Source organism: Protopterus annectens, chromosome 11.part0, assembly GCF_019279795.1.
Source record: "Protopterus annectens isolate FY-2018-M chromosome 11.part0, PAN1.0, whole genome shotgun sequence".
Lineage (NCBI taxonomy): Eukaryota > Metazoa > Chordata > Ceratodontiformes > Protopteridae > Protopterus > Protopterus annectens.
In genome coordinates this window covers 131,347,152-131,374,133 of record NC_056745.1, presented here as the reverse complement: position 1 = coordinate 131,374,133, position 26,982 = coordinate 131,347,152, and the positions used below count along the sequence as shown (strand labels likewise).

At 39.2% G+C, this 26,982-nt stretch overlaps 1 protein-coding gene across 4 annotated transcripts in view; it reads left to right on the top strand.

The window, feature by feature from the left end:
- Positions 1-26,982, top strand: part of CACNA2D4 (calcium voltage-gated channel auxiliary subunit alpha2delta 4) — a 2,573,275-nt gene that overhangs the window by 923,412 nt on the left and 1,622,881 nt on the right. For all 4 annotated transcript variants that reach the window (XM_044087505.1, XM_044087506.1, XM_044087504.1 and 1 more), the window contains one exon: positions 2,418-2,513. In XM_044087505.1, the coding sequence (XP_043943440.1) occupies positions 2,418-2,513 (96 nt within the window). The remainder of the gene's footprint in view (positions 1-2,417; positions 2,514-26,982) is intronic.

Genomic DNA, 26,982 nt, shown 5'->3' with positions numbered 1-26,982 from the left:
AACCAGATTTACTCACATAAGATTGGGAGAGTGTAATACCCTCTGATTTGCAAATTCTTCAACTGACTGCCTGAATGATATACTTTTGATACCTTTTAGGCATCTGTTTTCTAAAGATGCGTAGCAGGTTCTGACGGAGGACAGAAAATCTGCTAGTAGAATACTATTTATAGGGTAAGTGGAAAAGTCTTTAGTCGGTGCCATTGAAAGAACCAAGATCCATGTCAGTCCCAAATGCCACTGGTTCTTGATTATTTCTGTGAGTTACTGTCTAATGCTTTATCATATTTTTCTGTCGAGGTACATTTTTCAGACATTTCTGCTTGTCTGCCTTTAGATCCTCCCCTTTCTAACGATACTCAGCTTAAATGTTTTTTGAAAGGGGTCTTGCATATCATCGATCTCAGTTTTGTGCTTAAGAGACTCACTCAGTCTCCATTTGATCCACCTCATGAGGCTGATATCAGGATCTTAATGTAGAAGACAATGTTGTTTATTATGTCATCTGCTAGGTGAGTATCTGAGCTACAAGTGCTTATGGTAAGTCTGTCCCTCTTCATTTTTCACAAGGATAGGATTTTTTTGAGAACAAATCCTAAATTTATATCGAAAGTCATCTCAGAGTTTTCAGACTATCCATCTCTCAACCTTCTGTCCTGAACCAAAAAAGGGGAAGAAATTCTTCACTTTCTAGATGTACACAGACAATGATACTACCTGCACAAAATTCTACCTTTTAGGAAAGCTGAATAGGTAAGAGAAAAGGACAACCTGTAGCTAAGCTGTTTCTAAACAGTTGTCCCATGCTAATCATTTTTGTTATACACCACAGTCTGCTACTTCCAGGGAGGGTTAAAGCTCATTCCACTTGGGCATTGGCTTCTTCAGTGGTTTCTAGAAAACGGTGGACTATAGAGGATTCTAGAGGTGGAAATCTGGTCCTCATCAATCCTTTAAAAAGCATTACAAATTAGAGTTTGTAAGGATCATAGTCCTGGAGTTTTAGGTATTGACTTTCAACCTTTTTTTTCTTTATAAGCTATGAGAATCTAAACATACAACTTAGACTACTGCAATGCTGATTCATTTATGAACATAGTGAGTTGTATAAATAAATGTACTATAACAGTAGATGTTCTGATGGGTCGCTGTTGCAAGAGCGTGTCTATGTTATAACAGCGAATGATCAAAAGATCAAATGCTGTTATATCGACCACAAAAGAATGAAAAAAAAAAAAAAAAAACCACACTAAACACCATTTTAAATGAGGGGCTGTGCCCCCCCATACCCCCCTACTTAAATATACCAACTCTGAGATAGCACTACAGTGCCAAAAACGGCAAAGTGACGGAAGCGGCCAAGTGACTTCTTTCCCAGGGAAAGAATTTGCTTAAAAGCCGCTTCGTCATTTTGTGTTTTCGACATTTACAGTTCGACAAAGACACATTCGACATAATGCATCTTCGTTCTTCTGACAGGAACCTGAAATAGCTGTCCCTGTGTCTAACCCCCTTGTTGTTATAGGTTCATAGGTAAGTACTAGGCTAGCTACCCTTGTGGGTCATTTTTAAGCCTAGCCAGTTTACCTTAGTGAGAAGCAAACCCAGTATCTCTTGTCTGTGTTACAAATACCTTAACCATTACACCAACACCCAACCTGATGGTACTATACTGTGCTGCCAGGGTGTGGTTATTTTCACCCTTCTGTATAAGCTTTTGGTATTGTTCTCTTTGTTTGTTAGCACATATTCTCAGGCCTCCTTCCCTTAATCTTTTTAGACAAACAAAAAAAATGCTTTGAACTTTTTAGCGTTCCACTTTCCTTTTATATGGAGTGCCCTGCACTCCTGGGAGGTGGAGTGCAGGGAAGGTGCACCCAAAAGTTTAAGAAGCTATATGATACAGATGGGGTAAATCCTTAAAGCTTAGGCTACTGAAACAGTGACCCACTAGAGCATCTACTGTTATGGTGTTATGGTGCATTTACTTGCATTTACTTACATCACCGTGTGAACTAGAAATACATGAAACTGACTGATTTTGAACTAGTTTGAATTTAATGATAAAGGTACTTTTCGGCTTTTAAGAGGGCTACAAAATCAGAATCCATTTCTCATCAGAAATTTAAAAAATTCAAAAAATATACTGTTAGAATATTCTTAAGTTCCAAAGTGATCTGCTTTCTGTTCTGAAAACTTGTTGAGACATGGATGAACCTGTTCTCATTGGAGCATTCCTAATATCCTGTGTCTGAATGGCATGGAAGGATCTGTCTTTCATGATTTCTCTGCTATTGGTACAAATCTGAAGTTATCATTAATGCAGTGTATAGTGCCTCATATCATATAAACCTAATACAAGTTTACAGAAGCTTTTGTTATAGGAACTTAATATGAGGCATTCATTTCCTTTCAAGGGACAGTGATGAGGGAATTGAAATTGCTTTCCTGGGAACACGAGCTGGACTCATCAGAAGTAGCCTGTTCACTGGAGCTGAAAAGCGTACTGACAAGTGAGTTGGACATCTTGCTATTTAAGTTATAAAAGACTAATCATAATGATATCCCATGTGGATTACTGGAAAAGGCCTAGAGAGTGTGTGCATATATAATTATATATAATGATATAGTAAAGCTTGATTCCTAAATCCGTTCAACACTAATGTGTTACTGGAGTTGTTACTTTTTTATTTAGATGTGAGCAGATATGACATAATTAAACTTGCTCAGTTGTTGGTTTTGTATCTAGATGATATAAGAAATGTATCATTTGTTAAGTCCCGCACACTCACATGAACGAGGATATATACACATACACTTCGCTCAAAGGCTTTCAGACATTCTTGTGTGTTGCCATTTGTCTATGTCAGTGTAGGATCTATACATTACTTGTGCCTGACCTCCCTGAGATCAACCCATGGTGTTTTAACAAATCCCGTTGTATGCATGGATATGACGTTTGCTTGCATGGTTCAAAATTAAGTCACATACCAATTTTTAATGAGGATGGCTAAAGTGGACTGTATACAGTTTTTACATTAGAAGGCTTTTCTGCACCTTTTTGAAATTTGCCATTCCCTTTTAACACATTTAGTTAATAGCTTGCTGCCTAGTTAGCTAGAGATAGATAGATGAATGTTTAAATGTCTAGATTTTATGTGTGCATATGCATGTACAAAGTCCAACTCAGGAATAATACAGTTCTTCAGAAACGTACTTGGAGTGTTGGGCATTAATGTTTATTTATTACTTGCTCCCCTGATTTTGAATAGTTTGCTGGATTTACGTTGGGCATTTTGTGCAGTATTTTTCTTGATTTTGGTTTACATTTACAGCACTTACTACTTTTTTTTGTATGTCTTCAGAATAGTTGCATGGTCTCCAATTGCTCAAGGTATATAATGATTATAAATTTTGAATTTCAATGAATGTGGTTGTTCAGTTCTAGGGCAAAGTTACCCCTACATCCATTTTTTTTGTCAGTCATAATTGTTTTCACTGTAAAACACATTTTTCACAAAATGTAGATTATGGGTTATTTATATACAGAAAGTTTATTCACAGAATTTCTAATGAACAATCTATCAGTTATTCATATAATTATCATATCCACATAAATATAAAATTAAATGTTTAAAAAATGTATATGCTAGTTTTTATTGGAAACCCGCGGTGGTGGTGCTGCGGTAGCATTGTCACCTCACAGTAAGACGCTGTCCGGTTCGATTCTCAGCTAGAGCGTCTTCTGCATGGAGACATGCTTGAATGGGCGTACCTTCGTTGAAGGTTGTATGTCAGGCCTGGCAAGCCAGTACGTAAAAATCAACTGCCAGTCATTAGCGGACCGGAGTTCCGCTGTGGTGACCCCTAACCGGGAAAAGCCGAAAGACACAAACAAACATTGGGTACTTATGGCCCGATCACCTAGTTGTTGATCACCTGTATAAAAGCCGTCTGTGATATCCCAATACTACCATACATTTTCTCTTATGTGTGCATAACCTGAACGTTTAGATTTTCTTTTTAATCTTTGAACAGTAAAGTAGCCTAAACCTCTTATTACTCTGTTATATCTTGTTTATAATGCATATTCTCTATGTGAAGACAAAGTTATGCACTAAGAGTGATATTCAGGGTCCTAAGGTTTGTGTATGTGCCATGCCAAACAACAAAAAGCGTTATTGTGTCTATGCAAATATGCTCTGCACCTACTAACAGCAATGACTACATGAAAGTGAAGGGCTGCATACACACACACACACACAAACCATTGAGATGTCTGTAAATTTGTAAAGTTCATGAAAAGTACTGTTGGTTTTTGTGAATGTAAAATTTTGAGTATAACTTGACAATACCTTTCAGCTCTTTTTGTAATCTGGATGTCAGCAAGCCCACACATGTTACTGGTACTTAATGAAGGAGAGCGGCACTCAGTGCAGCCATCTAGAAGTGAGCAGAAAGAAAGATTATAAGGTGTTCTGCTCTGAATGTATGGGTGTCCTTATATGGACCCCATCAGTCCTTTATAAGGTTGGAAATGGAAAGACAAGGCAGCTGGAAATAGGGAAGACAGAAGACAAGGTGTACCCAAAAGTAAGACATCAAAAGGGGGGTACCGGAGAAAGAGGCAAGAGAGGAGGGCTACTGTTTTTTGGTGGGGGATAGATCCCCCTATTTTTTTATTTTTTTTTAATATATGACAGAAGTTGGGGTAGGAGTATTTATGAGAGAGGCTTAGGGAAGAAGTAAGGTGTGGACACAGATAAAGACAGGAACAGTGTAGTAGACTGACGTGGGTGGGTAATGCAAGACATGCAGATGACACATGTACACAAAAGGTTGGGGATGAGGAGGTGCTCAGTTAAGTCACACCATTCCCACTGGCTGATGGAACTCCAGTGGGGACCTAGGTAACATGGGGATGTAGGCCTCTGGTGGCTCGATGGATGTAGCCTACTGATTCAGTAAGTCTGTAACCCACTGGATGAAATCTTGCTTAGGCTGAAGCTGTCTCTCCACTGCCTGCTCAATTGCATCCTCTACCAAGTCCAGATGTTTGCTCTTTATGTGGTTTTCCATGCTATGCTGTTCTAGAGTAGCCACAGGACTGGAGCTTCTGCCCTGACCGTGACAGGTTACCCCTAGGTGGGCAGAGGAAGATGGTGTACATTTCCTGATATAGGAGGTATGAGGCTAGATTGCCCCTGAGAACCTGGAACTATGGAAAAAATAAAAGAGGAAAAAAGAAAAAATTAATATATATATATATATATATATATAGAGAGAGAGAGAGAGGGAAAGAACTGTAAACAAGATAGACTTACAAATTGTTGCAGTATTTTATTGACAGCACACATTAACATTTCTTAGTCAGATTTACTTCATGAATTTATGCTACATATTACATTCTTCAACAATGCTGCCAAGTAATACTGGTATCGACTGGTGAAAGGGCTATTTATGGTAACTGCATTATTTCTGCAGTTAAATTTGAAACAGTTCACTAGAAATTGTAAAACTTGTTCACGGCCTTTCAATTGGAATAGATAATGAACAACTATATTTTTATGCTTGTATAATCAAATGACTAATACTTGTGTGCCTTCAGTAAGTCTCTAACCTCCTTTCTGATTAGTACGTATTATAAGAGTGGCCCTCCTCAGCTGTACAAGTAGGAAGAGAGGGAATGCATATTTGTTTACCTGTACTATGACTCGCACCTTGCATTACTCATGCAAACTTCTACCAGTAAGGAATGCTGTGCTTATATTTTGACAATTATTTCATTTCATTTCCTACCTTCTGTATTTTCTTGGTACAAGAAATTGTTATAAGATGCGCACCGCTCCTCTGATTTGCTACACTCAGAGGCACCAGAGTATCTGGGGATGGGCAGAGTTTGCTGTTGCTGAAATCCTTATAGTATTCCAACTTTAACAAGAATATATGCATGACAAGTTGATGCATTTTCAGTTAACTGTAAGGCATGCGATTTCTAGTAAGTGGTAAAATGAAATGAGCAGTACAGCACACACCGAGCTGTATGCAGGTTATACACTTGCTGCCTTTGCCCCACCCCCGCTGTGACTAAATTGTGGTGGCTAACTTGGTCAGCCATTTTGTATTTGCAAAAAAAAAAAATTATAAATAAGTTACATATTTTACCAAAGTCTGCAGTTTTCACATCAGTAAAACAGTAAGTAAGGCCTTACTTCTTTGTACTACTAACCAATGTAAATGATTTCAAGATTCCTTCACTGTGCATGCTTTAGAAAACTTTGAGATTTCCTACAAATTGGCAATGCCTATCTGTATGCAGATATAAATATGAACATATGTGCAGTTGGGCATTCATACAGATATGCATATACCTTCAGGGAGTTGACCTATTTATAAATGCACAGTTTCAACATTTTGCCACATTCCCCTTTGTACATAGCAGGAAAAACAAAACAAAACCTAATGTAGAACTCTGGCATTCTCGGTTGCACCTGAACTACCCACTTGGCCAGCTGGTCCCTACACCATCTCTGCAGGTGCTGACACTGATGCCCAGAGCAGTGGATCCCTCTCAGGAATGACATGTAGTCCCCTAACTCCTGGCAAATGTCATTTTTTCCCACACACTATTTGTGAATTTGGAGTAGCATGCTTTGTGTAGCATTGCACCCATACTGGCATGGTGTGGGGCATAGCTTAAGACAAAAGTATAAAATTGTAAAACAAAAGTAGGTTTAACAGAGTCAACGTAATAGTCATGTGAGACCATGCCAGAAAGAGGAAGAGGGATCTAATATTAGAAAGTGAGGCTGCTAATTATCATACTAAAGTCCCGTCATCCTAGATGAGGAGCCTTCATAAATTAGCAATAACTGATAAGAGACTACACCTGCAAGAGGATATGAAAGGGGTGCTCTCCATGCTTCAAAATGTAGCTCTATCAAGTATACCTATTCAAAGTAATGTTTTTGACTTGTCTAGTATCTCTGTACCACCAGCTTGAGTCTGCTATTAGTCAAATGAGATTAGTGTCCTACTGTGATATACAAACTTAGATAGATACATAAATAAATAACTAAAATAAATAAATAAAATGGTCTGCATAACCTGAAGTAGACGAATATATGTATGTCTCTGTACCCCCCAGCTGTGGCCATATCTCTGCATATTATAAGCTCAAGCAGAGCATGACCAATGCTAGAAGTCAATCCTTCTTAGGTGAGGGTTGTTTCATAAACAGAAGCTGATAGCTAGCAAGGTATTCATGAACGATCTAGCACACAGAACACTGGTGCTCTGAATGCATTGCAGTTATTGTGTGCTTGTCTAATTCCTGCATGGCAGTATATTCCTAGGCCCCACCATCCTTAGTGAACCAGCCTAGTAAACTGTGAGAGGCTGGTAAAGAGTGAGAGGTTGGTATAATGGTTAAGACGTTTACCTTACAGACACCAGGTACAAGGTTTGATCCTTACATGGGGGAATTGGCTACGCTTAAAATGACCCACAAGGGCAGTTAGCAGAGTATGAACCTACGTATAATGTTTAGTCCTTGGTAGTCTAGTTGTTAGGAGTCCCTGATTGTGTAGTAGTTAGGATTCGGCACACTCACTGCAGCGGCCCAGGTTCACTTCCCGATCAGGGAAGCTTCAATGCATTTTTCTTTTCCTTTTCCTAGAGATTGCCATTTCTCTGGATCCAACTCCCAGTTAATGGAAAACAGACCTCCTCAATGACCCTACTTAAGCATAACCTGGGGAATTGGATGGGAAACCATAAATTTACACTGGGGGTTTTAGCTATGTCCCTTTTAGACAGAAGCAGCCAGTGCTGATCTTAGATTCACATGCAAACATAGACTACATATCTTAGTCTATAAGGGAACAAGGTTATAACATGGCTAGGCTTGTAGAGGCCTTAGGACCAATAACCTAGTAACCTCATGTGATCCTTTTGTTAATAGAGGAGGCCAGTAGAACCAAATCATGTCTATACCACAGCTATGTCTGGTACTTTTTAGAAATAGCATTGCTTGTAGAGACATGGAAACATGTATGCTATAGAGTTACTAAGTGTGAACATTTCATTTTATCCTCACATGTCGATGGGACAGCTAATATGATTGGCACAACCACCATAATGTTGGAGGATATGACTCTACTTATGAAAGAACCTCAGAGTTATGGGCAGACAAATATAAATCATTGTCAGAGCCGAAGGTGATATCTGCTGAGGGAGAAGAGTGGACTGAACAGGAACTAGATCTGGTACTTACCAGAGGTGGTAGTAATGATGAGACTGACACTGCTATATAATATGGGGGGTAGGAATCACATGGGCATGGCTTTGAACGCAGCTGATCACAACATTATCAGTGGTGTTACAGTGGAAAAAAAAAGGGTGAGAGAGCTTTATTACTGTGATCAAACACATCATTTACATTGTCTGTTTTAATGGCCAGACAAGTAGTCAGTGTTGCTGGTCACTTTGTTGAGGCAGACAGGGGTTGTGCTACAGTCTAACAGTTCCTGAACACCCTTTAGTATTCACTATACAGACTGTGGCCATCTGTAAGTGGGAACAAGTCACATCTGCATCATCTTTACAAGACCAGCTGGAACTCAATACACTGGGCATTACCATGCCAGAAGATCTACCATCAGCATGACATTGCAAAATTCATGGCTGGCATGGTCTGATCTCAGACAGCAGACAAATATATTCCAGTGTTAGATATCTGGCACAAGATTCACCTGGACCCCAGCCCTCTAAGGATGGCATCCAGGATGCCCTGGTTCATCATACAGCATCTCTAATAGGTGGGGCACAGACTTTGTGCAAAATGCAGATGTCACCATGGTTGCCTTGGTTCTTTTCATCAAGCAGCTAGACAGGTGCCTTATACTGGTGCTAGAAATATTGATACCAGTTAAGCATGCACACTACTACAGACGTGCTGCATGCAGAGCCAGCAAGACTGGTAACAAAGCATGGTCTCATGCTGGTGACTCCACAATGATTGCACTTGATCATGGCAATGACAAACGCACCTTTCCTTGATATATGCTTGTAGTATGCTATGCGATATCTGTGTGGTTCCAGCAAGCTATGCAGATTGTATGTTGTATAGATGGTACTCCGAGTATTTGACAACTGCAGAAAATTAATTTATTTTATTTAACAGTGATGGTATTTTGGATGTCTGAAGGTTGCTGAAAAAGAAATACTGTGAGATGGATGTTTTATACAGCATATGTGCTGCACAGCTTACAGAATGATATACTTTGAACTTTGGTGCTGGTTACAATATATAGTTGTACATCATTTTGCTATTTGAAGACCTATTTTGGGCATATCATAGTGGTACTAGTATAGCATATAATGCAATTTATACCCAAGTTTCACATGCTAAACTGTGTACAGGCCCATGAGATGTTAACAAAATAATATAGTATAGGTGTACTCTGCCTGTTTTAAGACATTTACCTGTAGTGACACTTCTTACGCTTTCTTCTTGTCACATTTCTGTAGCATACCACGTGTTGGTCAGTTGTCAGTGTTCATTGCGTTGTGTTGAAAGTTGTGCGGCATAGGCGGATGAGGAATGCACATACTGCTTCTATGATGAGTATTGTGTACTAGGTTTTATCCCCACAGGTGTCCAGTCATGTTGAACCACATATTCAGGATACAAAATGCAATCACAACCAAGTATAACACATCTGTGCATTGCAGTGGCATGGATGGAAAACAGTTTTTGTGGAGATAGGCCTCCCATACACTCCTATATGGGGAAAATTCCCTGTACCCTGAGTCTTATATAGATATATACCAACTGAGAAGCTCCCAAGAACAGAGCACTGCAGTCTCATGCAATCACTGTGTTTGCTTTTTTTTAATTTCTCCCAGGTCTTTTGGTTTTCTAATACCATGATGGGAATGGACCCCATTCCTAAGTCAAAGTACAATTAAAGTTTATGAAATTATTATTGTTTCAATCTTTGATGTTAGCCAGAAGTGCTCTTCACAGCACCCACAATGCGCCCAGTAATGACTCTTTCTGCAATTTGTATGGAATTACTCAGTAACATATCCAAGTATGACTGTAAATTATTTTTCATAAGACCCGTTGCTACTATTGCTGTTGGAACTGTCTGGGTATCCTTCTTCCACATTGCCCTTGTTTCTGCCTTCATATCCTGGTATTTTATGACTCTGTATCTCTCTCTATGTAAGACACTATAATCACTGGGTATAGCAATTTCAATGAAAAATGCTACTTTTGTCTCTTTTCATGGACTACTATATCTGTTTTTCTCGCATCTATTTTTTGAACTGCTGGTAATGGGTGATCCCATGTGATGTAGACTTCATCATTTTCTATGATGCTTTGTGGCTCATGTTTCCAGTGTTTTTCAGTTACTTCAGTATTATAATGTTTGCACAATCCCCAGTGCAACAGTCTTGCCACATTATTATGCCTTTCGGTATACAGTCCTTCTGGCATTAGTATATCACAATCAGCAAAAAGATGTGAGAGTCTTTCCCATTCTGTTTTACAAAACCTACATTTGTCCATTTCTCCCACATGCTCAATAGATTTTGTAAATCAGTATGCATGTAGTCCACTTGGGTCGCCAATATTAACCTTTCATCTTTTTTTTTTTAAATTCACCTCTCCTTAACCATTTCTCTGTTTGATTCTGATCAACATAAGGTTGTTCCAAGAGTTTTCTATACTTGCAACTATATTTATGCATTTTCCACATTTCTTTCCTTCTGTTCTGATCCTTCAACTTATAGGTTCATAGGTTGATACTAGGCTATCTGCCCTAGGGCATTTATAAGTCTAGCCAGAGTGTGTTTGGCTTTCGCCACCCTTTTAGATTAGTTGACTGTGCCTCTGTATAGTAGGTCATAGAAGGTAGCCCTTTTAAGGTTAGTTTACTGTACCTCTGTCAAGCAGGGACACAGAAGAGATCCCAGGGGTAAACTTACGATCTCCCATCCACTCGTCAAGATCTCTCTTGAAGAGGGTCAGTGAGGGGCTCTGCCTAACATGGATTGGGATTTTGTTCCAGAGTGAGGGGAGCCTCTGGGATATGAATCTGTCCCTCCAGCATGTCCTATTTATTTCTGTGCTGAGGTTCAAGTCCCTGGAGTGTGTAGCTCTAAGGGATTTGGATTTCCTGAGGTGAAGCATGCCCATTAATTCAGGGTTGGACGTGGCTTTATACGTCAGACACAGATCGCCTCTGAGTAGGCGGTACACAACTGAGTAGAGATGGAGTTTCTTTAGCCGAGCTGCATAGGGAATCTGTTTGAGCCCCTTGATCCTCTTGGTGAGGTACTTTTGGGGTTCTTCCAGTTGCTGCAGGTGTCGGGTAAGGTACATCCCAAATGGGGCATTGTATTAAATTATGGGCCTGATAAGTGATGAGTAGAGGGGCACAATGACCTCTCTTGATCTAGATGTGAATCCTTTCATGATAAGGTGGGCTATATAGAAGGTCTTTCTAACCACTTTGGCAACGTGATTGTCAAAGGAGAGATTGCTATCTACTTGGGTCCCCAAGTCCCGAATTACTTCTTCTGTACTTAATGGATTGCCACCTATGTGGTTATTTGTGGGCAATTTGTTTTTCCCAATGGGGATGACTATGCACTTTTTGGCATTTAGCTTTAGGCCATGTCTCTGGCACCAGTTATCCGTCTCTGTGAGATCCTTTTGGAGGATGCTTGTGTCAGCCGGAGAGTTGATTACGGCACCCAGTTTGCAGTCATCTGCGAACTTAGTCAGCCATAGTCCACCTGTGTTAGCCTGTACCTCTGAGAAATATATACCGAACAAGAGAGGTCCCAGGACTGAGCCTTGTGGGATGCCACTTGTAACTGGTTTAGAGTCTGGCATGGCACCTGCTATTCTGACCATGTGGGTTCTATCCCTGAGCCAGTTTGCAACCCATCTTGTGACATAGGGGTTGATATTTAAGCTGGTGAGCTTATTTATGATGCCCGAGTGGGGTATTGTGTCGAAGGCTTTTGCGAGGTCCAGGTAGGCTGTGTGGACTACCTTCCCTTCGTCTCTGGCTTTGGTAACTGTTTCAAAGAAGTCGACCAGGTTCAAGAGGCAAGATCTGCCCTTAACAAAGCCGAATTGGGTAGGATCCAGTGCTGGAGGTTCCCAATGTCTTTGTTTATGATTTCTAGACATTGGGGCTTTACAGACCAGACTAGTCAGGCTTATAGGGCGATAGTTTCCGGGGTCTGTTGTGGCACCACCTTTGTGGAGTGGGACCACTGTTGCTGTATGCCATTCCTTGGGTACATATCCTGTAGTAAGGCTGAGATTGAACAGTGACTTTATATGAGGGTTTAGTTCTTCTTGGAGCTCGTGTAAGACGCAGCCCGGGACACCATCTGGTCCCATTGATGCTGTGTTTTTTGCTTTGTAGGGGGCAGCTCTTACCTGTGCATCTGTGATCTCAGGAAGGCTACACTCTGTTGAGATAGACATTTGCTCTTTTGAGGGGGAAGGGGGGGAGTTTGCACTGAACCTTTCTGCCAGGATGTTGGCAATGTCTGTGGGTTCAGTGTATTTTTTGTCATTTTGCACTAACTCAGAGCATATCTGGTTGTTGCCTCTCAGGTTTCTGACATAACTAAAGAAGGCCTTGTGATTATCTTTAGTGTCTTGTGCAATTTTTCTTTCGAAGCTGGCCTTAGATGATTTTATGAGAGATCATAGTTTCTTGCTAGTACTGATCAGAGATGCCTTCCCTTTTTGGGATTTTGCTCTGTCATGTAGTAGTTTTCTCCTTCTGTTGTACAGCTTATTTATGGCTGGAGTCCATCAGACAGGTCTCCTGCCTTTGGAGGAGTGAGTCTTGGTTTATTTGGGATAGCATGCTCCATGCATTCCTATAGGTGTCCATAGAATGCTTTTGTAAAGGATTCTGCATTTTGGGCCGTATTTTCCACTGGCCCGGGGGCTTTGAAAGATTCCACCTTGGTTTTGAGAAGTGTGAATTTTGCTTTTGAGAAGTTCTTCACTGTGGTTTCCTTGGCTAGGGGTGGGGACGGAATATGGATGTCCAGTGAGATTAGTTTATGGTCTGATGGTTATACCTCTGGTGTGGAACATAGAGATCCCATGTTGGTGATGACCAGATCTAGTATTTTCCCCTTTTGTGGGAGTGGTGACCAGTTGTTCTATAGCATTTGAGTTTATAAATTCTATGAACCATTGGGTGAGGGTGTTTGGGCTTGAGTAGTTTTCCCAATCAATGTTTGGGTAGTTGAAGTCACCAAATATAATGGTGTTTGGAGAGACCTTCATATTCTCCAGTGTTCTCAGGAAAGCCGAGTGAGGTTCCTGTGTTTGGGAGGGTGGTCTGTAGCAGGCTACAAACTGAAAGGCAGTTTTGCCCACTGTTAGTTGCACATGGATAGTCTCCGATGCTTCGTGCAGTGCCACTAACCTGGAGGTGTGGGTATCTTTGATAAATATGGATACTCCCCCTCCTTTTGTGGTTCAGTCCGAGTTTTGGGGCCGGAAAGCATGGTATGAAGTATAACCTGTTAGTGCTGGGGTGCTCTCGGGAGCCTTGAACCAGGTTTCTGTTACTGCACAGATATCCATATTCTCCATACTGAGGAGAGTCTCGAGTGCGTGCATCTTGAGGTTTAGACTTCTGCCGTTGAGCAGCATTACCCTTAGTTTTTTTTTCTTTGTGTTGTCTATGGAGGTGGGTTTGTCTTTTGAGCCTTGCCTAAAAAAGGCACTCTGGGGGAGGCAAGAAACTTTGCCAGTATTCGAAAACCCAGGGGTGACAGGTGCAAGCTGTCCCTAGTGAAGCAACGTGGCTTGTCGAGCATGTCATCCCAGGCTGACAGACACTGGATCCCCTTTGAATGACACCAATATTTTAGCCAATTGTTAAAACTGATCATTTTGTCTTTATACTGTGGCATCATTCTTGGTGAGGGTAAGATGCTACTCAGGGTCAGGGTCATACCGGCCTGGGCTACATGGTCAGAGAGCTCCTCTATGTCTTTTTTCATGTAGTCCAGGGAGGTACATCTCAGGTCATTCACACCAGCATGAACAATGACGGAGGTATATTTGTACTTGCTTTGGAGTGACCTGAGTGCTTGTGTTATGTGGTGGATCCTGGCACCCGACAGGCAGCTTACAGTGACCTTCTCCTTGTTCAGCCTGGTGAGTGGGACGTCAGTGTGTCTGACAATAGAGTCACCTATTACAAGTGTATTTGGTGTGCTGTTTAGCCTTAAGGGCTGTGACTGTGTGGCACACTGACTTTGTGAGCTATGTGCTATGTGGGTATTGTTTCGTGGTAGGGGTTGCTTGGATGTCTGCTTTGGAGGTCTCTGCTGCTTAGGCAGATTTTTATTTAGAGCCTCCGGGTATGTTTTTGTGTGTTTATGTGTTTGGTTTGCTGATGCGATAGGTCTGTGTGAGACTGGATTTGTGGTGTGTGTGTTTACCTTCTCCTCCTGACAGGCTGTGCCAGTACTGGGTTGAGAGAGCTTAGCCTCCAGTTTGGCTATATAGTTGCATCTCTCACATATATTGTTGGGAGGAGGAGAGGGTGGTCTGTATACATAAGGCAGTTGTAACATTGCCTCAAGATTCCCAGATTCACCAGCTGTTCTTTTGTTTTTTTTTTTGGCACATTCAGTAGCTGCCTGAGTTTTATCTACTTCTGGTTTGATTTCCATTCCTACTTGACTCCGATTTGTTTCTGCTAAACTAAACAAGGAAATCACCTTAGACTTATTCTCTTCATGTTTTAAAACTTTCCCTACATTTTTGTGAGGTCAGTAGATATGTATGTAGTCCTGCAATTGCAGATCTATACATGTAATCAATTTCAAGGAGGCCCATACCTTTTTCAGAATGGGGAATATATAGTCTTCGAATGCAGTGATTTTTATAAATCATTTAATGAGCATGAAACATCCTTCTTGTTTTCTTCTCCAACACCTTTTGGGGCCAGTCTGTCACTCCGAAACTGTATGTTAGGACAGGAATATCAAATTGGTTTACAGATTGTACTCTGTTCCTAGATGTCAACGCTGTTTCAGTATTCATTTTAGCCTTCTAAAATATTTCTTACTAAATTTTATTCACATTTGTTAATATTTTATTGTTGATCCTTCATGAATTCCCAAATATTTATACAGTCTGTCTTGCTCAAGTTCTCTTATATCTCATTCTTGTCCCAAACTGATGTTTTCTTGGTGCTGCAGCTTTCCTGCTTTAAAGGTTGCTTTTGCACATTTTTCAAGACCAAATGAGATGCTTCTATATCTGAAAAAGTTTTGACCACTCGCAGTTGTACTTTCAGTTCCTCATCTGATGGACTATACAGTTTTAAATTGTCCACAAAAAGAAGATGAGAAGTCTTTAGACTTGGGAGCCCAATTGTAGCCATGACCTAATCTGTTAAGTAGAGAGCTCAATGGGTTAACGGAAAGACAAAAGAGCAGTGGCGACAAAGACACCCTGGAGTATCACGGCTTAACTGCAAAGTGGTTTGCCACTGTTTCATGGTCACTGCAATATAATCGATCAGAGTAGGGTGTTATCTTGTATATTTTCAGCACTCTTTTATCCATGAATGTGAAATACAGTAAAATGCTTTTTTGTAGTCTAGTTTGTAGCCTTTCCCTTTTTATAGTTCTCCATTATGACTTTTTTTAACAACAAATGATCTTTTTTCCATATGATTTTCTTTTATTACCCTTTTGTTCTATTGCCATGATTGAGTTTTTTCTAAACTTTGGTGGCATCAGTTCCAGTGTATAGTTTATAGGTTGTCAGAAGAGAAGTTATTGGTCTATAATTTTTAGGATAGCTGCAGGTTCACTTTTAAGTACGAGTATTGTCTTTCCTGTTGTTAACCAGGTTGGTGACTGTTCGGGGTGCGCATAAAAATAGTTTTTACTCATGGCTAAATCTTCATGCAAAGATGTTAATACTTTTAGACAGAAGTTAGGTACTGCATCTGGGCCTGGGGTTTTCCAATTAGAGGATTTTCTTAACTTTGTTTCAATCTCTCTGACAGTTACTTCATCCCATTTAATATCCTGCACCTTTAAACTTATTCTTTATTTTACTTCTTCTATCCATTTAGCATCGTTGTTATTTTCCACATGATCTTCATAGATACTTCTGCAAAATGTATCTATTTCTTCTTTTTTTGGCAGTCTTTCAATTCCTTTTACCTTGTTTCACAATTCTGTCTAAAATTTTTTGGGTCATCAAAAAATTGCTTATTTTGTACTTTTCCGTTATATTTATCTGTGTATCTTGTAAGTTTTTCCACCTGTGCTGAAATTTTTAGTTTGTTAGTTGCAATAGTGCATGATAGATCCTGGTCTGTTCTAATACTGTGCATTGCTTTTATCACGTCTTTTTTTCTTAGTATTTTTGTTGATTTGTTCCCTGTTCTATAGTCTTCTAACAGGGACACTTCTAGTCTTAATTACTTTATATTTTCTCTGTTTGATACGTCCATGATGGTATTCGATTTATCCCCTTCCTTTCCTTCGCTACCCTGTGTTCTTGTGGTAGAACTTTATCAGTTATTAATTTAGCTGCACAGTAATATATCCTATTTACTTCTGTTATATTGCATGGCTCTCCATGGACAGTCCTAATTACTGCATTCATTTGTTTTATCAAACTTCTGACTTTTTGGGTTTTATTGACCTTTTGCAGTCTATTTCTCTCATTGATCTAAATATACTTATCCATGTTTGGGTTTTATTGACCTTCTGCAGTCTATTTCTCTCATTGATCTAAATATATTTATCCATGTCCATTAAGTCAAGAAACTCTTCTCTTAGCTCATTTTCTTCCAAACCGATGGCACATCCCTTGTCTTCCATTTCCTGCGGGCATTCTATAGAAAGTTCTATAGCATCTTCCTGTGGCATCTTATCTTCAATTTCATCCTGTGCCATCCGTTGCTTTGTCATATGGGAACTTGCTGGCCTATCACTCCTCAACATTGACTGCATCAGAGTTTCCATAGTTTTCTGTTCCTTTCCTTGCTTCAAGTGAACATTTATACTGGTTTTCTGTGGAAGGCTCCAAAATATCTTGATATGGCACCTGACCAATTGCTTCCTGTTCTACTGGTTTCCCCTTAATTTGGATATCCATTGCTCTATTCTGTTGTGGTGCTTTCTGCATTCGATTTTCTACACTGAATCCTTCACTTTGCAGGTACTCCATAACCTCAGTTTATATTTCTTTAACTTCTCCATTACTGATCTCCTTTTCGACTTGTCCTCTGTCTTCTTATTTTTGTAATGTAAAGTTTTCCATGTCCAGATTCCTTTGTTTGTATTTCTCTACAAATATCTTTGGTGCTGCTCTTTTTGTTTTGATTAATTTTGATTTCTCATTTGCATAAATATTGCACCATATTAAATCTCTCTTTCTTTCCCATGTCCATATTTCTTCTTCAGCGGTCTCCTGATCTTCCTGTTTCTCCTTACTTTGGGGACTCACTCCATCATGCTGTGATGTAACCTGTGTTGGACCTTCTATACCAAATCCTTCACTTCGCAGGCACTGCATAACTTCAACTTCTATTTTTTTTAACTTTTACTTTACTAATCTTCTTTTCTGCATTCCATCTTTGTGATATTTTTTTTGATTGTGAAATTTTCCATATCCGGTTGCCTTTGCCTGTATTTCCCTTCGAATATCTTTGGGGCTCCCTTCTTTATATTGATTAATTTGGCTTTCATCTTTGCATAAATATTGCACCATATCAAATCTTTCTTTCTTTCCCATGTCCATATTTCTTTTTTTATACTTTTTAAATATCTCTAGGTTTTGTTGTTTATATTTTCACACTTCCTCAGATGCTTCTTTTTTCAGACAGATCAAAGTTTCTTGATCTATATACTGTTTTTCACAAATCTTTTGTATTAATGAACACAAATTTTCATTTAAAGCTTTTGACAGTTTTTCTTGCGGAAGTATTTTTCTTTCCTCTAATTTCTGTCTTAATCATTTTGTATATCTTGTGTCTGGAAATTCTGGTCTTTTTTGCATAATAGTAACAATACATAATTTCTTTCTTATCCTCGATAGTCCACTCTATTGTCTTTATGGCTCTTCTTTGGCCTATCGGTTTTTCTGATTTTTGCTCCAGTAAGGCAAACCAAATGATTTATAAGGAACTGCAGATGAAGGAGCAATGGGCAGCCATGCAAAATACACGTGTGCCTTGCTCTTCTCACAGTTATACCTTCTCTGTAAACTGTTACAATTGACAGATAGGGGTTATCCTTTAGGGTTGTTGTAGGTATGCAATATCACCTGTTAAATGCAAAAAAGGCATTGGCTAATATTTATGTTCCCTTTGCTCCACTCATGGTTCTGTTAGGCAACATTGTGTGTCACTTTTACTATCAGACATCCCCGTGTTACATGTTCCTGGAAGAATGTCTTTACAAGATACTTATTTGTGATATGCAGGTATCATAGGCTCACCTAAGCAGCTTGCAAGACACATTGCTGATAATGACTTCTGAATTACATAGCACCAAGCAGTTGCTGGAGGTGACTTACTTCTAATTACCTTTAATTTACCCTGTTATTGACCAAACAGCCATTTGTAGCCATGTACTTCCTGAATTATGTCCTTTATATACCAGTGGTTCATGTGTAACTATATAAGTGCAGTCTGTTGCTTTGATTGCTATTGGCAGACGTTTCACTCATGGAATTCCTGCAGGATGCTTCACCATTCTTGGGAAGTATCAGGGACATGACAGCATACAAGTATGGACAACATCAAGTAACATTAAGTCAACCCTATAAGAAGACAAGCATGAGTAAACTGGAAAGAGTACAGCGGAAATATACCAAGGGTATTCATGGATGTGACAATCTAAGTTATTATAAAAAACTAAGATATCTGAACTTGTACAGTGTCTCTTACAGATATCTAAGAGTAAATCTTATTCAGGTACATAGGGCATTTATGGACAGCTAACTCTGGGAATGTTTGGGGTTATCAAGAAGTACTAGAGAATCATCAGAAAACCGTGTAGAATATTCTATAGGAATGATAAGTGTACTAATTGGTTCTCTGACAGACTAGCTGATGTATGGAACAGACTACCAAATTACATTAAAGTAAGTACTAGTTTAGATATTTTAAGAACAGCCTGGACACTTATTATGGGAACAAGTGTTTTGGTATATTGGCAAGCTAGAAGGGCATTTATATGCCCATGCTTGAAATATTTGTATGTATGTATGTATGTAAATGGCAGAGTTATGCCTTCTGTGTGCCCACTAAGATTCTGGAATGTTTCTAAAGCTAGAGAGGAGTGCAATACCAACCTAGGTGAAAAGCTGGATGTCTTAGCCCGCAGTTGACTTCATATACAGTCAGTATGGCACATGTTCCAGGTGATGCTCAGAACTGTATGTCTCTTGTGGCAGTCATGGTGCTCCTAAGTGGTCAGTGCAGTAGGTTTCTAATGGGCATTGAACTGCTGACTTCAGTACTCAGCACCACTATTCATTCACAGGATTTAAATGTTTGTAGATAAGTACTAGGCTAGCTGCCCTTATGGACCATTTTAATCCTAGCCAGTTTCCCCTTAGTGAGAATCAATCCCTGTGACTCATGAATGTGAGATAAACACCTTATCCATTATGCCAACTCCCAACCTGGAACGGGAAGAAAACACTAGGATTGTCTGGTATTTTAACCTGGGACCTCTCACATTCAAAGGAAGAGTCATAACCATAGACCAGCAAGCCACAATTCACTGCTTCTGTTCTGCTCACTGTCATGAAACTTTCAAGGATAAAATGTTTTTATAACTGATAATATAGATAGCACTAAAGCCTTAACTTAGCTCCCCTCAAGACAATTGTTCTGCATGTTTGCTGCAGTAACAAAAGGTCGCTGAGCAAGACTGCTGGTATTAAAGGTGAGTTGTAGCAGCACTGTAGTGTATGTGCATGTGGCTGAGGGCTGTCACTAGCATCCCTAGTTATCTGAATGTAAAAGGGCAATGAATGTACTATATTATAATCTAACAGCAGGCTGGCTCTTATATTACATTCAGTGAATGTACTATATTGTAATCTAACAGCAGGCTGCCTCTTATATTACATTCATACTATGTGCTGTATATACACATTACATGCAACCAGCACTGCAGTGCAACAAAACAGTGCTACAGTGACACCCCCACTCCATAAATGGTATGAGGGCTGCAGTAGCATATGGGGTGATCCAAGTAAAGTGTCCTGTGGGCTGTATACAAAACAAACCTAGCCAAGACATATTAAACATATCATTGTAACACTGTAGGATTACAGCAATTCTGCAGGTACTATCCAGTGATACAGTATAGTACAGCCATCCATCCATCAGCCCCTTTTCCCAGTTTTACACAGGGAGTTGGGGTGTCACTTCAACAGTGACAATCATCTAAAGCTAAGGTTCACACCACCGGATGGCTAGCCCTGCTGTGTTTTTTCTTGCACACCACACACTCACACCCATAACCAATTTAGAGTGCCCAATCCATCTACTACATATCTTTGGAATGTGGAAGGAAACCAGAGCACCTGGATACTGAAGTGTTACAAGTAATCATGCAAATAATCCACTGTAAACAGGATTAAATAGAAAAAGTACATAAAACCGCATTATAGATGAATGCCACCTCCCCAGCTTATGTATTATGTTCACAAAATGTGATATGTATGTGTTGTAATAGACAGCATTGCAGCACCTTGCAGTAAAGCAGTGCTGTAGCAGAGGTTCTCAATATGATTATTAGAATACACCTTCTCAGAAATGACCTTCATCAATGAGCACTTAGTCAAACTGCCAAGACTGTGACAGTTTCATCATGCTCATATGTGTACACCACCACAGAGAGCCATATGTTTTGCCAAGGAGGAAGTCCATGTGTTCCCCCTTACTCCTGAACTTTAATATTTTATCTCCAAGGTCACATAGCCTTGAATATACAGGAGCACTTTGCCTGGTAGATAAACCAAGACTCCTGTTTTTTTTTTTATGCTGTACAGCCTGGATGATAAATGCATTCTATAAACTAGTGTTTTATAAACTAGTGTTTTATAATTCAAAGTTTGAAAGAACTATTCTTCAATAAATGCAAATAAAACAAATCTGCAGTGTACCTCCATAGGTAGTATGAGGACAAGGGTAACCCCAAAACTGCGGGAAGTGCTGGCTATGCTGGTCGATTTCCAAAAATACAAAACATAGAAGTAATGTGGAATATTTTACAGTCCTACATAAATCTTTTGTGACCAGCTCTATTATGATTTTTTTTTTACCATTTAGATGGTTTCACATTACTTCTGTACTGGTAAGTTTTGTTAAAACATCACATCTGATGAACAAAATAATAATGAAATACATCTATGCAGACCCACAGAGTATTGTAGGTATATTCTGAAAGGACTAAGAGAGTAACTCATTCTGGGGATTCAGAGTTAAAAAAAAAATCTGCATGAGTTCTACCATTTGGCTCTTACCACAACATAAGTCATGTGTATTGGGATTTCTGAGTGCTGTGGTTTCGTGTAATAAATCGTGTTTTTTAAAAGTGCTTGTTTCCTGCTTCCTTGGGCACCTTGGACTTTTGTTTCAAGTGACTGCTGGTGCTTTTAACATAATTTTTGAGGATTCTTACCACAACATACTATACATATTCTTAAAATGGTCTAAAATTATATGTCTGAAACCTGACAAAATCATCTGGTAAGCAGGTGTGCCTGTTGTACGACAGACTGAGGCAAACTGATTAAACATTTAAATAATCCGTTTACTAGAAGAAGCCCTCAGAAATGTAAACTCCTGTAGCAGATATCTGGCATCAGGCCTTAACTTGGTAAGTGGCCAGATAGCAGTCTGATAAGAAAAAGAGAAAAAAAAAATCACTGTCTCTTCACTAATACATCTGTGAAAAAGTAGGTACTGCCAGCACAGCTATCTGGAATTTTGTAAAATAATTATATGTCATTTGTGAATATCAACATGATTCATATAAGATGTTTGTGTTACAAATGTATTAAGAGCTGTGTGTCATATAAGATAGTTTGTACGGACGTGTGCTGAAGAGGTATTTTACAAAGTGCTGTTTGAAATGTATCCACAGTGTACCCTACTGGAATAGAACGGAAATGTCCATGCACTAGTGTAACTTTTTAAATGTATATATTTTAACAGGGGAAACTGGAACACAGGAGGATAACTTGCAAAACTTCAGAAAAATAGCTGAAATTAAATTACTTTATGGCTAGGCCATAAAAAAGATGCTGTCTTTCAGTTTCAGTGCAACAAAGAGACACAATGTCTAAAACTAAAGAACTTTCTGTATTGACTTGGAATTGTTTTATTGTTTTATGACTTTCACAATTTGCCAAAGATCTGAGGAAAAGCCCTTGTCTATGTATTTTCACAGGTGGATGCTAAATACTGCTAGCTTTCAGCAAGGGGGGTCCTGGGATAGAGTCAGATGAGAAGAAATGATGTAATTCTACAAGCTATCCTAGCAGTAATATTTGAGATATTAATTTAAGAACTCTGAGAGACAGCATTCTGTATTCAGTCATGGACCTGACAAGATCCATTCACCACACATCTGCCTTGCTCAGAGTAAGTTTCTAGGTTATAGTGATTCTCTTGGATATAGTCATGAATATAGCAAAGCTTAATTTAGATGTTTTTCTTTATTTGAGACTGTCCTACAATGTTGTTTTAAACATTTCCTGTGATTTTGAACTCTGCTGTCACTGTAAATATATACTAAGTATTTTCTTGTTCTTTTATTATTTATTATTAAACATATTTAAATCTTTCATTATGGTTGATCTCGGTAGAGCTATTTAAGTTCTGAGAGTACTTTGATATTTATTTGGCCGCACTGTGGGCCACTCTTAACAGCCTTGCTCTTGGTCACACTACCATTTGTGTTAATAGTAACATTACACAGTAAGATTGGACACCCTTTGTTAAAGGCCTTAAAGTAGCTGATAAGTTCTGGTGGCAGTGATAACTACCTTATAGTCTGGGCAGAAGGTCATATCTAGTAAACCTGTGCCAGCCTTTCGTGTGTATGTGTGTGTGTGTGTGCGCGTGTGTGTAAAACAAATCTCCAAGAGTGTGTGTGTCAGCTACTTGGGCAGGGACACAAAGCACTGGTTGGACAGAGAGAGAGTGTTGGAGGTCTTGGCTTGGAACCCTGGGTAAGGACTCAACTCTATAGTTGTGACACTGGGGAGTCTTGTTGGGGATCAGGAGAAAGAGGGAGAAACCAGCCCCGGACTGACTGTGGTCTCTGTGTGCTCTTAAGGGAAATTGCACTTGATGCAGAGAGTTGCATCTGGAAATACTGTATGTGTACTTGTCATCCTCCTAGTGTAAGTGCCCCACTGTTGCCAGTGGTGTGGATTGAGGCTCCTTGAGTACTGGTCCAGTGGTTGGGGCATCACAACATCATTACTAATAAATAAAGTAAAATCCAAATATAAAGGAAAAAAAGAAGCTCACAGGACCACTCACATAATTAAATAATGACTATTTTAGCCCTCATTTTGGAAAGAGATGTAGCCCCACTGCTGTAGAATACTGACCAATAGCGATTTTACAAACAGTAAAACGAAAATAAAAGCCTTATAGCCATGCACTCTACCTAAAATTATATAAACTTCATTGTAAAATTAAGTTTACAAATAAGAACATAGAGGCCCCAGCTCTGTGATGCACAGTGATAAAGCCCAGTCTGTGACCCAGATGACCTAAGCTTGATTAGTGTCCTGAGTGCTGAAAGAGACTAGCTCACAGTCTGGCTGTAGAGACTTGGTGGCTCTCTGGCTGTTGTCCATGCAGCTCCAGGCGTAGGCAGAGCCCGGTCCCTGTAAGCTAGGCTATGGTGCAGTAGCTCTCTCTATGTGGGAGTAACGTGCATTCTTGCTTACGGAGAGTTGGTAGCCCTCAAGGTGACCCAGGGCATGATATCATAATCAGTTTTACACTTAAAGATTTAAAGTGAAAATGCCCTCATTGCTGCCTTAGACAGCCATGCTACAGACTGTTTTCGCCCTACACGGGAGCAAAAAGGTATTGAGCTTTCAGCTTGGCAGGGATTGAATGTGGAAACATCGTAGCAGCTTGAAGGCAGGCAGACATGCAAGCAGAAAAAATCATTGTGAAATATGTTTGCTCTGGAAGTTAAAAACACAAAACACTACTGAACAGCACCTATGCAAATAACCTATGCAAATCTCAGAGACTCATTTGTTTAAATACCCTGTACTAATGGTAGTTCCAAAGCCACAGACATTAGCTAGTATAAATAAAACCCCATCTCTTCTCATGCCACTGAAGTAAATACTCTTCAAATGCTATACTGCATATAATTAAGAATATGTTATGGACAAACTGTATTCCCATGGGTATGCAAATGTTCTATTTCCTGCAATGGTTGCACCCAGAATTTAATATCTGTAGTCAGCAAAGCTAGGTGGTCATTGTCCTTGGCTACTTATAAATAGAATGAGCTAGGTAGTCCCCCAAAAAGGAGAACATCAAGGGAAATGTTTTTTTTTTTTTTTTTTAAGTTTGACCCAAGAGAATGCAGTGAAAATAACAGTGAAGTCACAATACGCATATAAGAATTATGAGTGCAGGTTAGTTTCACAAATTAATCTGAAGAAATACACTTTTCTGCATAAATTCACAATGCAAGGTAAATGAAGAAAATTTTGCAGGGATTTAAAATGAGGGCACATAGAATGGCTGACACAATTAATACATTTGTTGTGTTATAAAAGCACCAAATAAATTTACCTTTACATATGTCTTCCTTTGTTTAAGATAGTACAAAGAGTTAATTGGTTAACTGCAATAATACCCTCTACCCAAAACTTTCTTATTATTATAGAATTCTCGGCCTTCTAGAAGGAAAAACAAATCCTTTTGCCTCTATTATCAGTTTTTGTCATAATCAAAATGTCAGAAGTGATGAGTGGTCCTGCTAAATAAAGCTTTAAGCATATAAATGGGGCTGGTGATAACAGCATTATGTTCCTGAGTGCACCTGCTGAGTACAGCTTTACCTTCCAGAGTGGGCCTGTTGAATACACCGTTATGTTCCTGAGTAGGCCTGCCAAATACAGCTTTACATTCCTGAGTGGGTCTGCTGAGTACAGTATTATCTTCCTGAGTGGGTCTGCCAAATACAGTTTTACATTCCTGATTGGGCCTGCCAAATACAGCTTTATGTTCCTGAGTGGGTCTGCTGAATACAGCTTTACATTCCTGAGCTGACCTGCTGAATACAACTTTACATTCCAGAATCGTCCTGATGAATACAGCATTATGTTCCTGAGGGCATGTAATGCGGAAACAATGTCTGATATGAATGAACGTCAGTAATCATCTTCACCTGACTCACATTCAAAGATATTTATAGCCGTACATTTTCAAAAGTTAGTCCTCCAAGCCAGACCACATCACTTGTGCTGCCAGTAAAGTCTGCTTTTTTTGAATGTGTCATGTATTCTAACACATATTTTTATTTTATTTTATATTTGTTTACTGGGGTAGTACACTGATCACAAATGCAATTTGCAGGTACTGCCCAGGTGAAATAATTTACAAAGAAGGGAAGAAAAAGTGGAATGGAGAGGCAGAAAACCTATATATCATGAAGGCAAAATAGGAAGAGAGAGTATGACAGTGTCTTTTATTATTTTATTTGTAATTATTTGGGTGTCTGATCTCCACAAGCCATTTTCAGACTCAGTCCTATGAGTATAATACCAAGCAATAAGAAAATCAGTAACACACAGAACACGTGTCAAACAGAGGTGTTAGAAAATCTGAAAAGCAAGAGTGAACAATGTTTGCTGTTGATACTTTTATTTATAGTGACATGCTGTCAATGAACTGTATTCTGTAAACGTGGATCAAAACCTCATAGAATCCTATGAGGGCATCAGGTAAACACAAAATGCTGACATCCTTACCAGTGCCACATCTGGAAAACAAGTGTCCTATTAGTCTTCTTTCATTGCAAAAGTATAAACTGATACAGTGAAATAATGGACTGTATGTAATATGTCTATGTTAATCAATTTCCCTTCAATCAAATCAGACATCTGTATGGCTTTGCCTCTCATCCATGTCAGTATATCAAGTCAAGGTGAATCAGTGATTTCTTTTCAGTGAGACTTTTAAAATATTTCTGACAACTGCCAATCCAAGAACTGGTATTATTTCTAGTAGGCATTAGTGTTAACAGCTATGCTGACACACATGACTTTGTCACTTCAGTCAACACCTTAATTTATTTCAGGCTTTAGCAAATGCAGGGGTCTGTTTTCATTCATGTTACACACCTTATAGTGTTAACTGCTGAGGTTGGCCCAAGTGACTTTCCTCCATTCCAGTTCCGATTTTAAGTGTTGGCTGTTATGACAGAAGCATTTCAGTGTGCGGTATCTTTCCACTCTGCACTAGAGAGGGTTTTCTTTTGATCCAAGGTCAAGGGCCAGGATATGTTTTTTATAGTTATGAAAATATGCAAAGTCTTTTTAAGACAGATTGAAATGTTTTCATTTAGCATCACTGTATGATCCCATATCCTATCTCCATGCAATATTTGTGGTAAAACAAAGTGAAATCAGATCATACCTCTCAACCTCTTAGAGCAAGAAATCTGGACAAACACATAAATAAAAGTGGGACAATAGCTGCAAAATAGGGACAATTTTTAAATATTTCCCTTACAAACTTACCAAGTTGATAGAACAGGTGTTGCATTACCATGAATTTTCTGAAGGGTTTGAAGTCTAAAGTTCAAATGTCTGTCATTATTTTCTAACTTCAGTCTTCAATGATTTGTCACGAAGTTGTCAGAAAAACACAG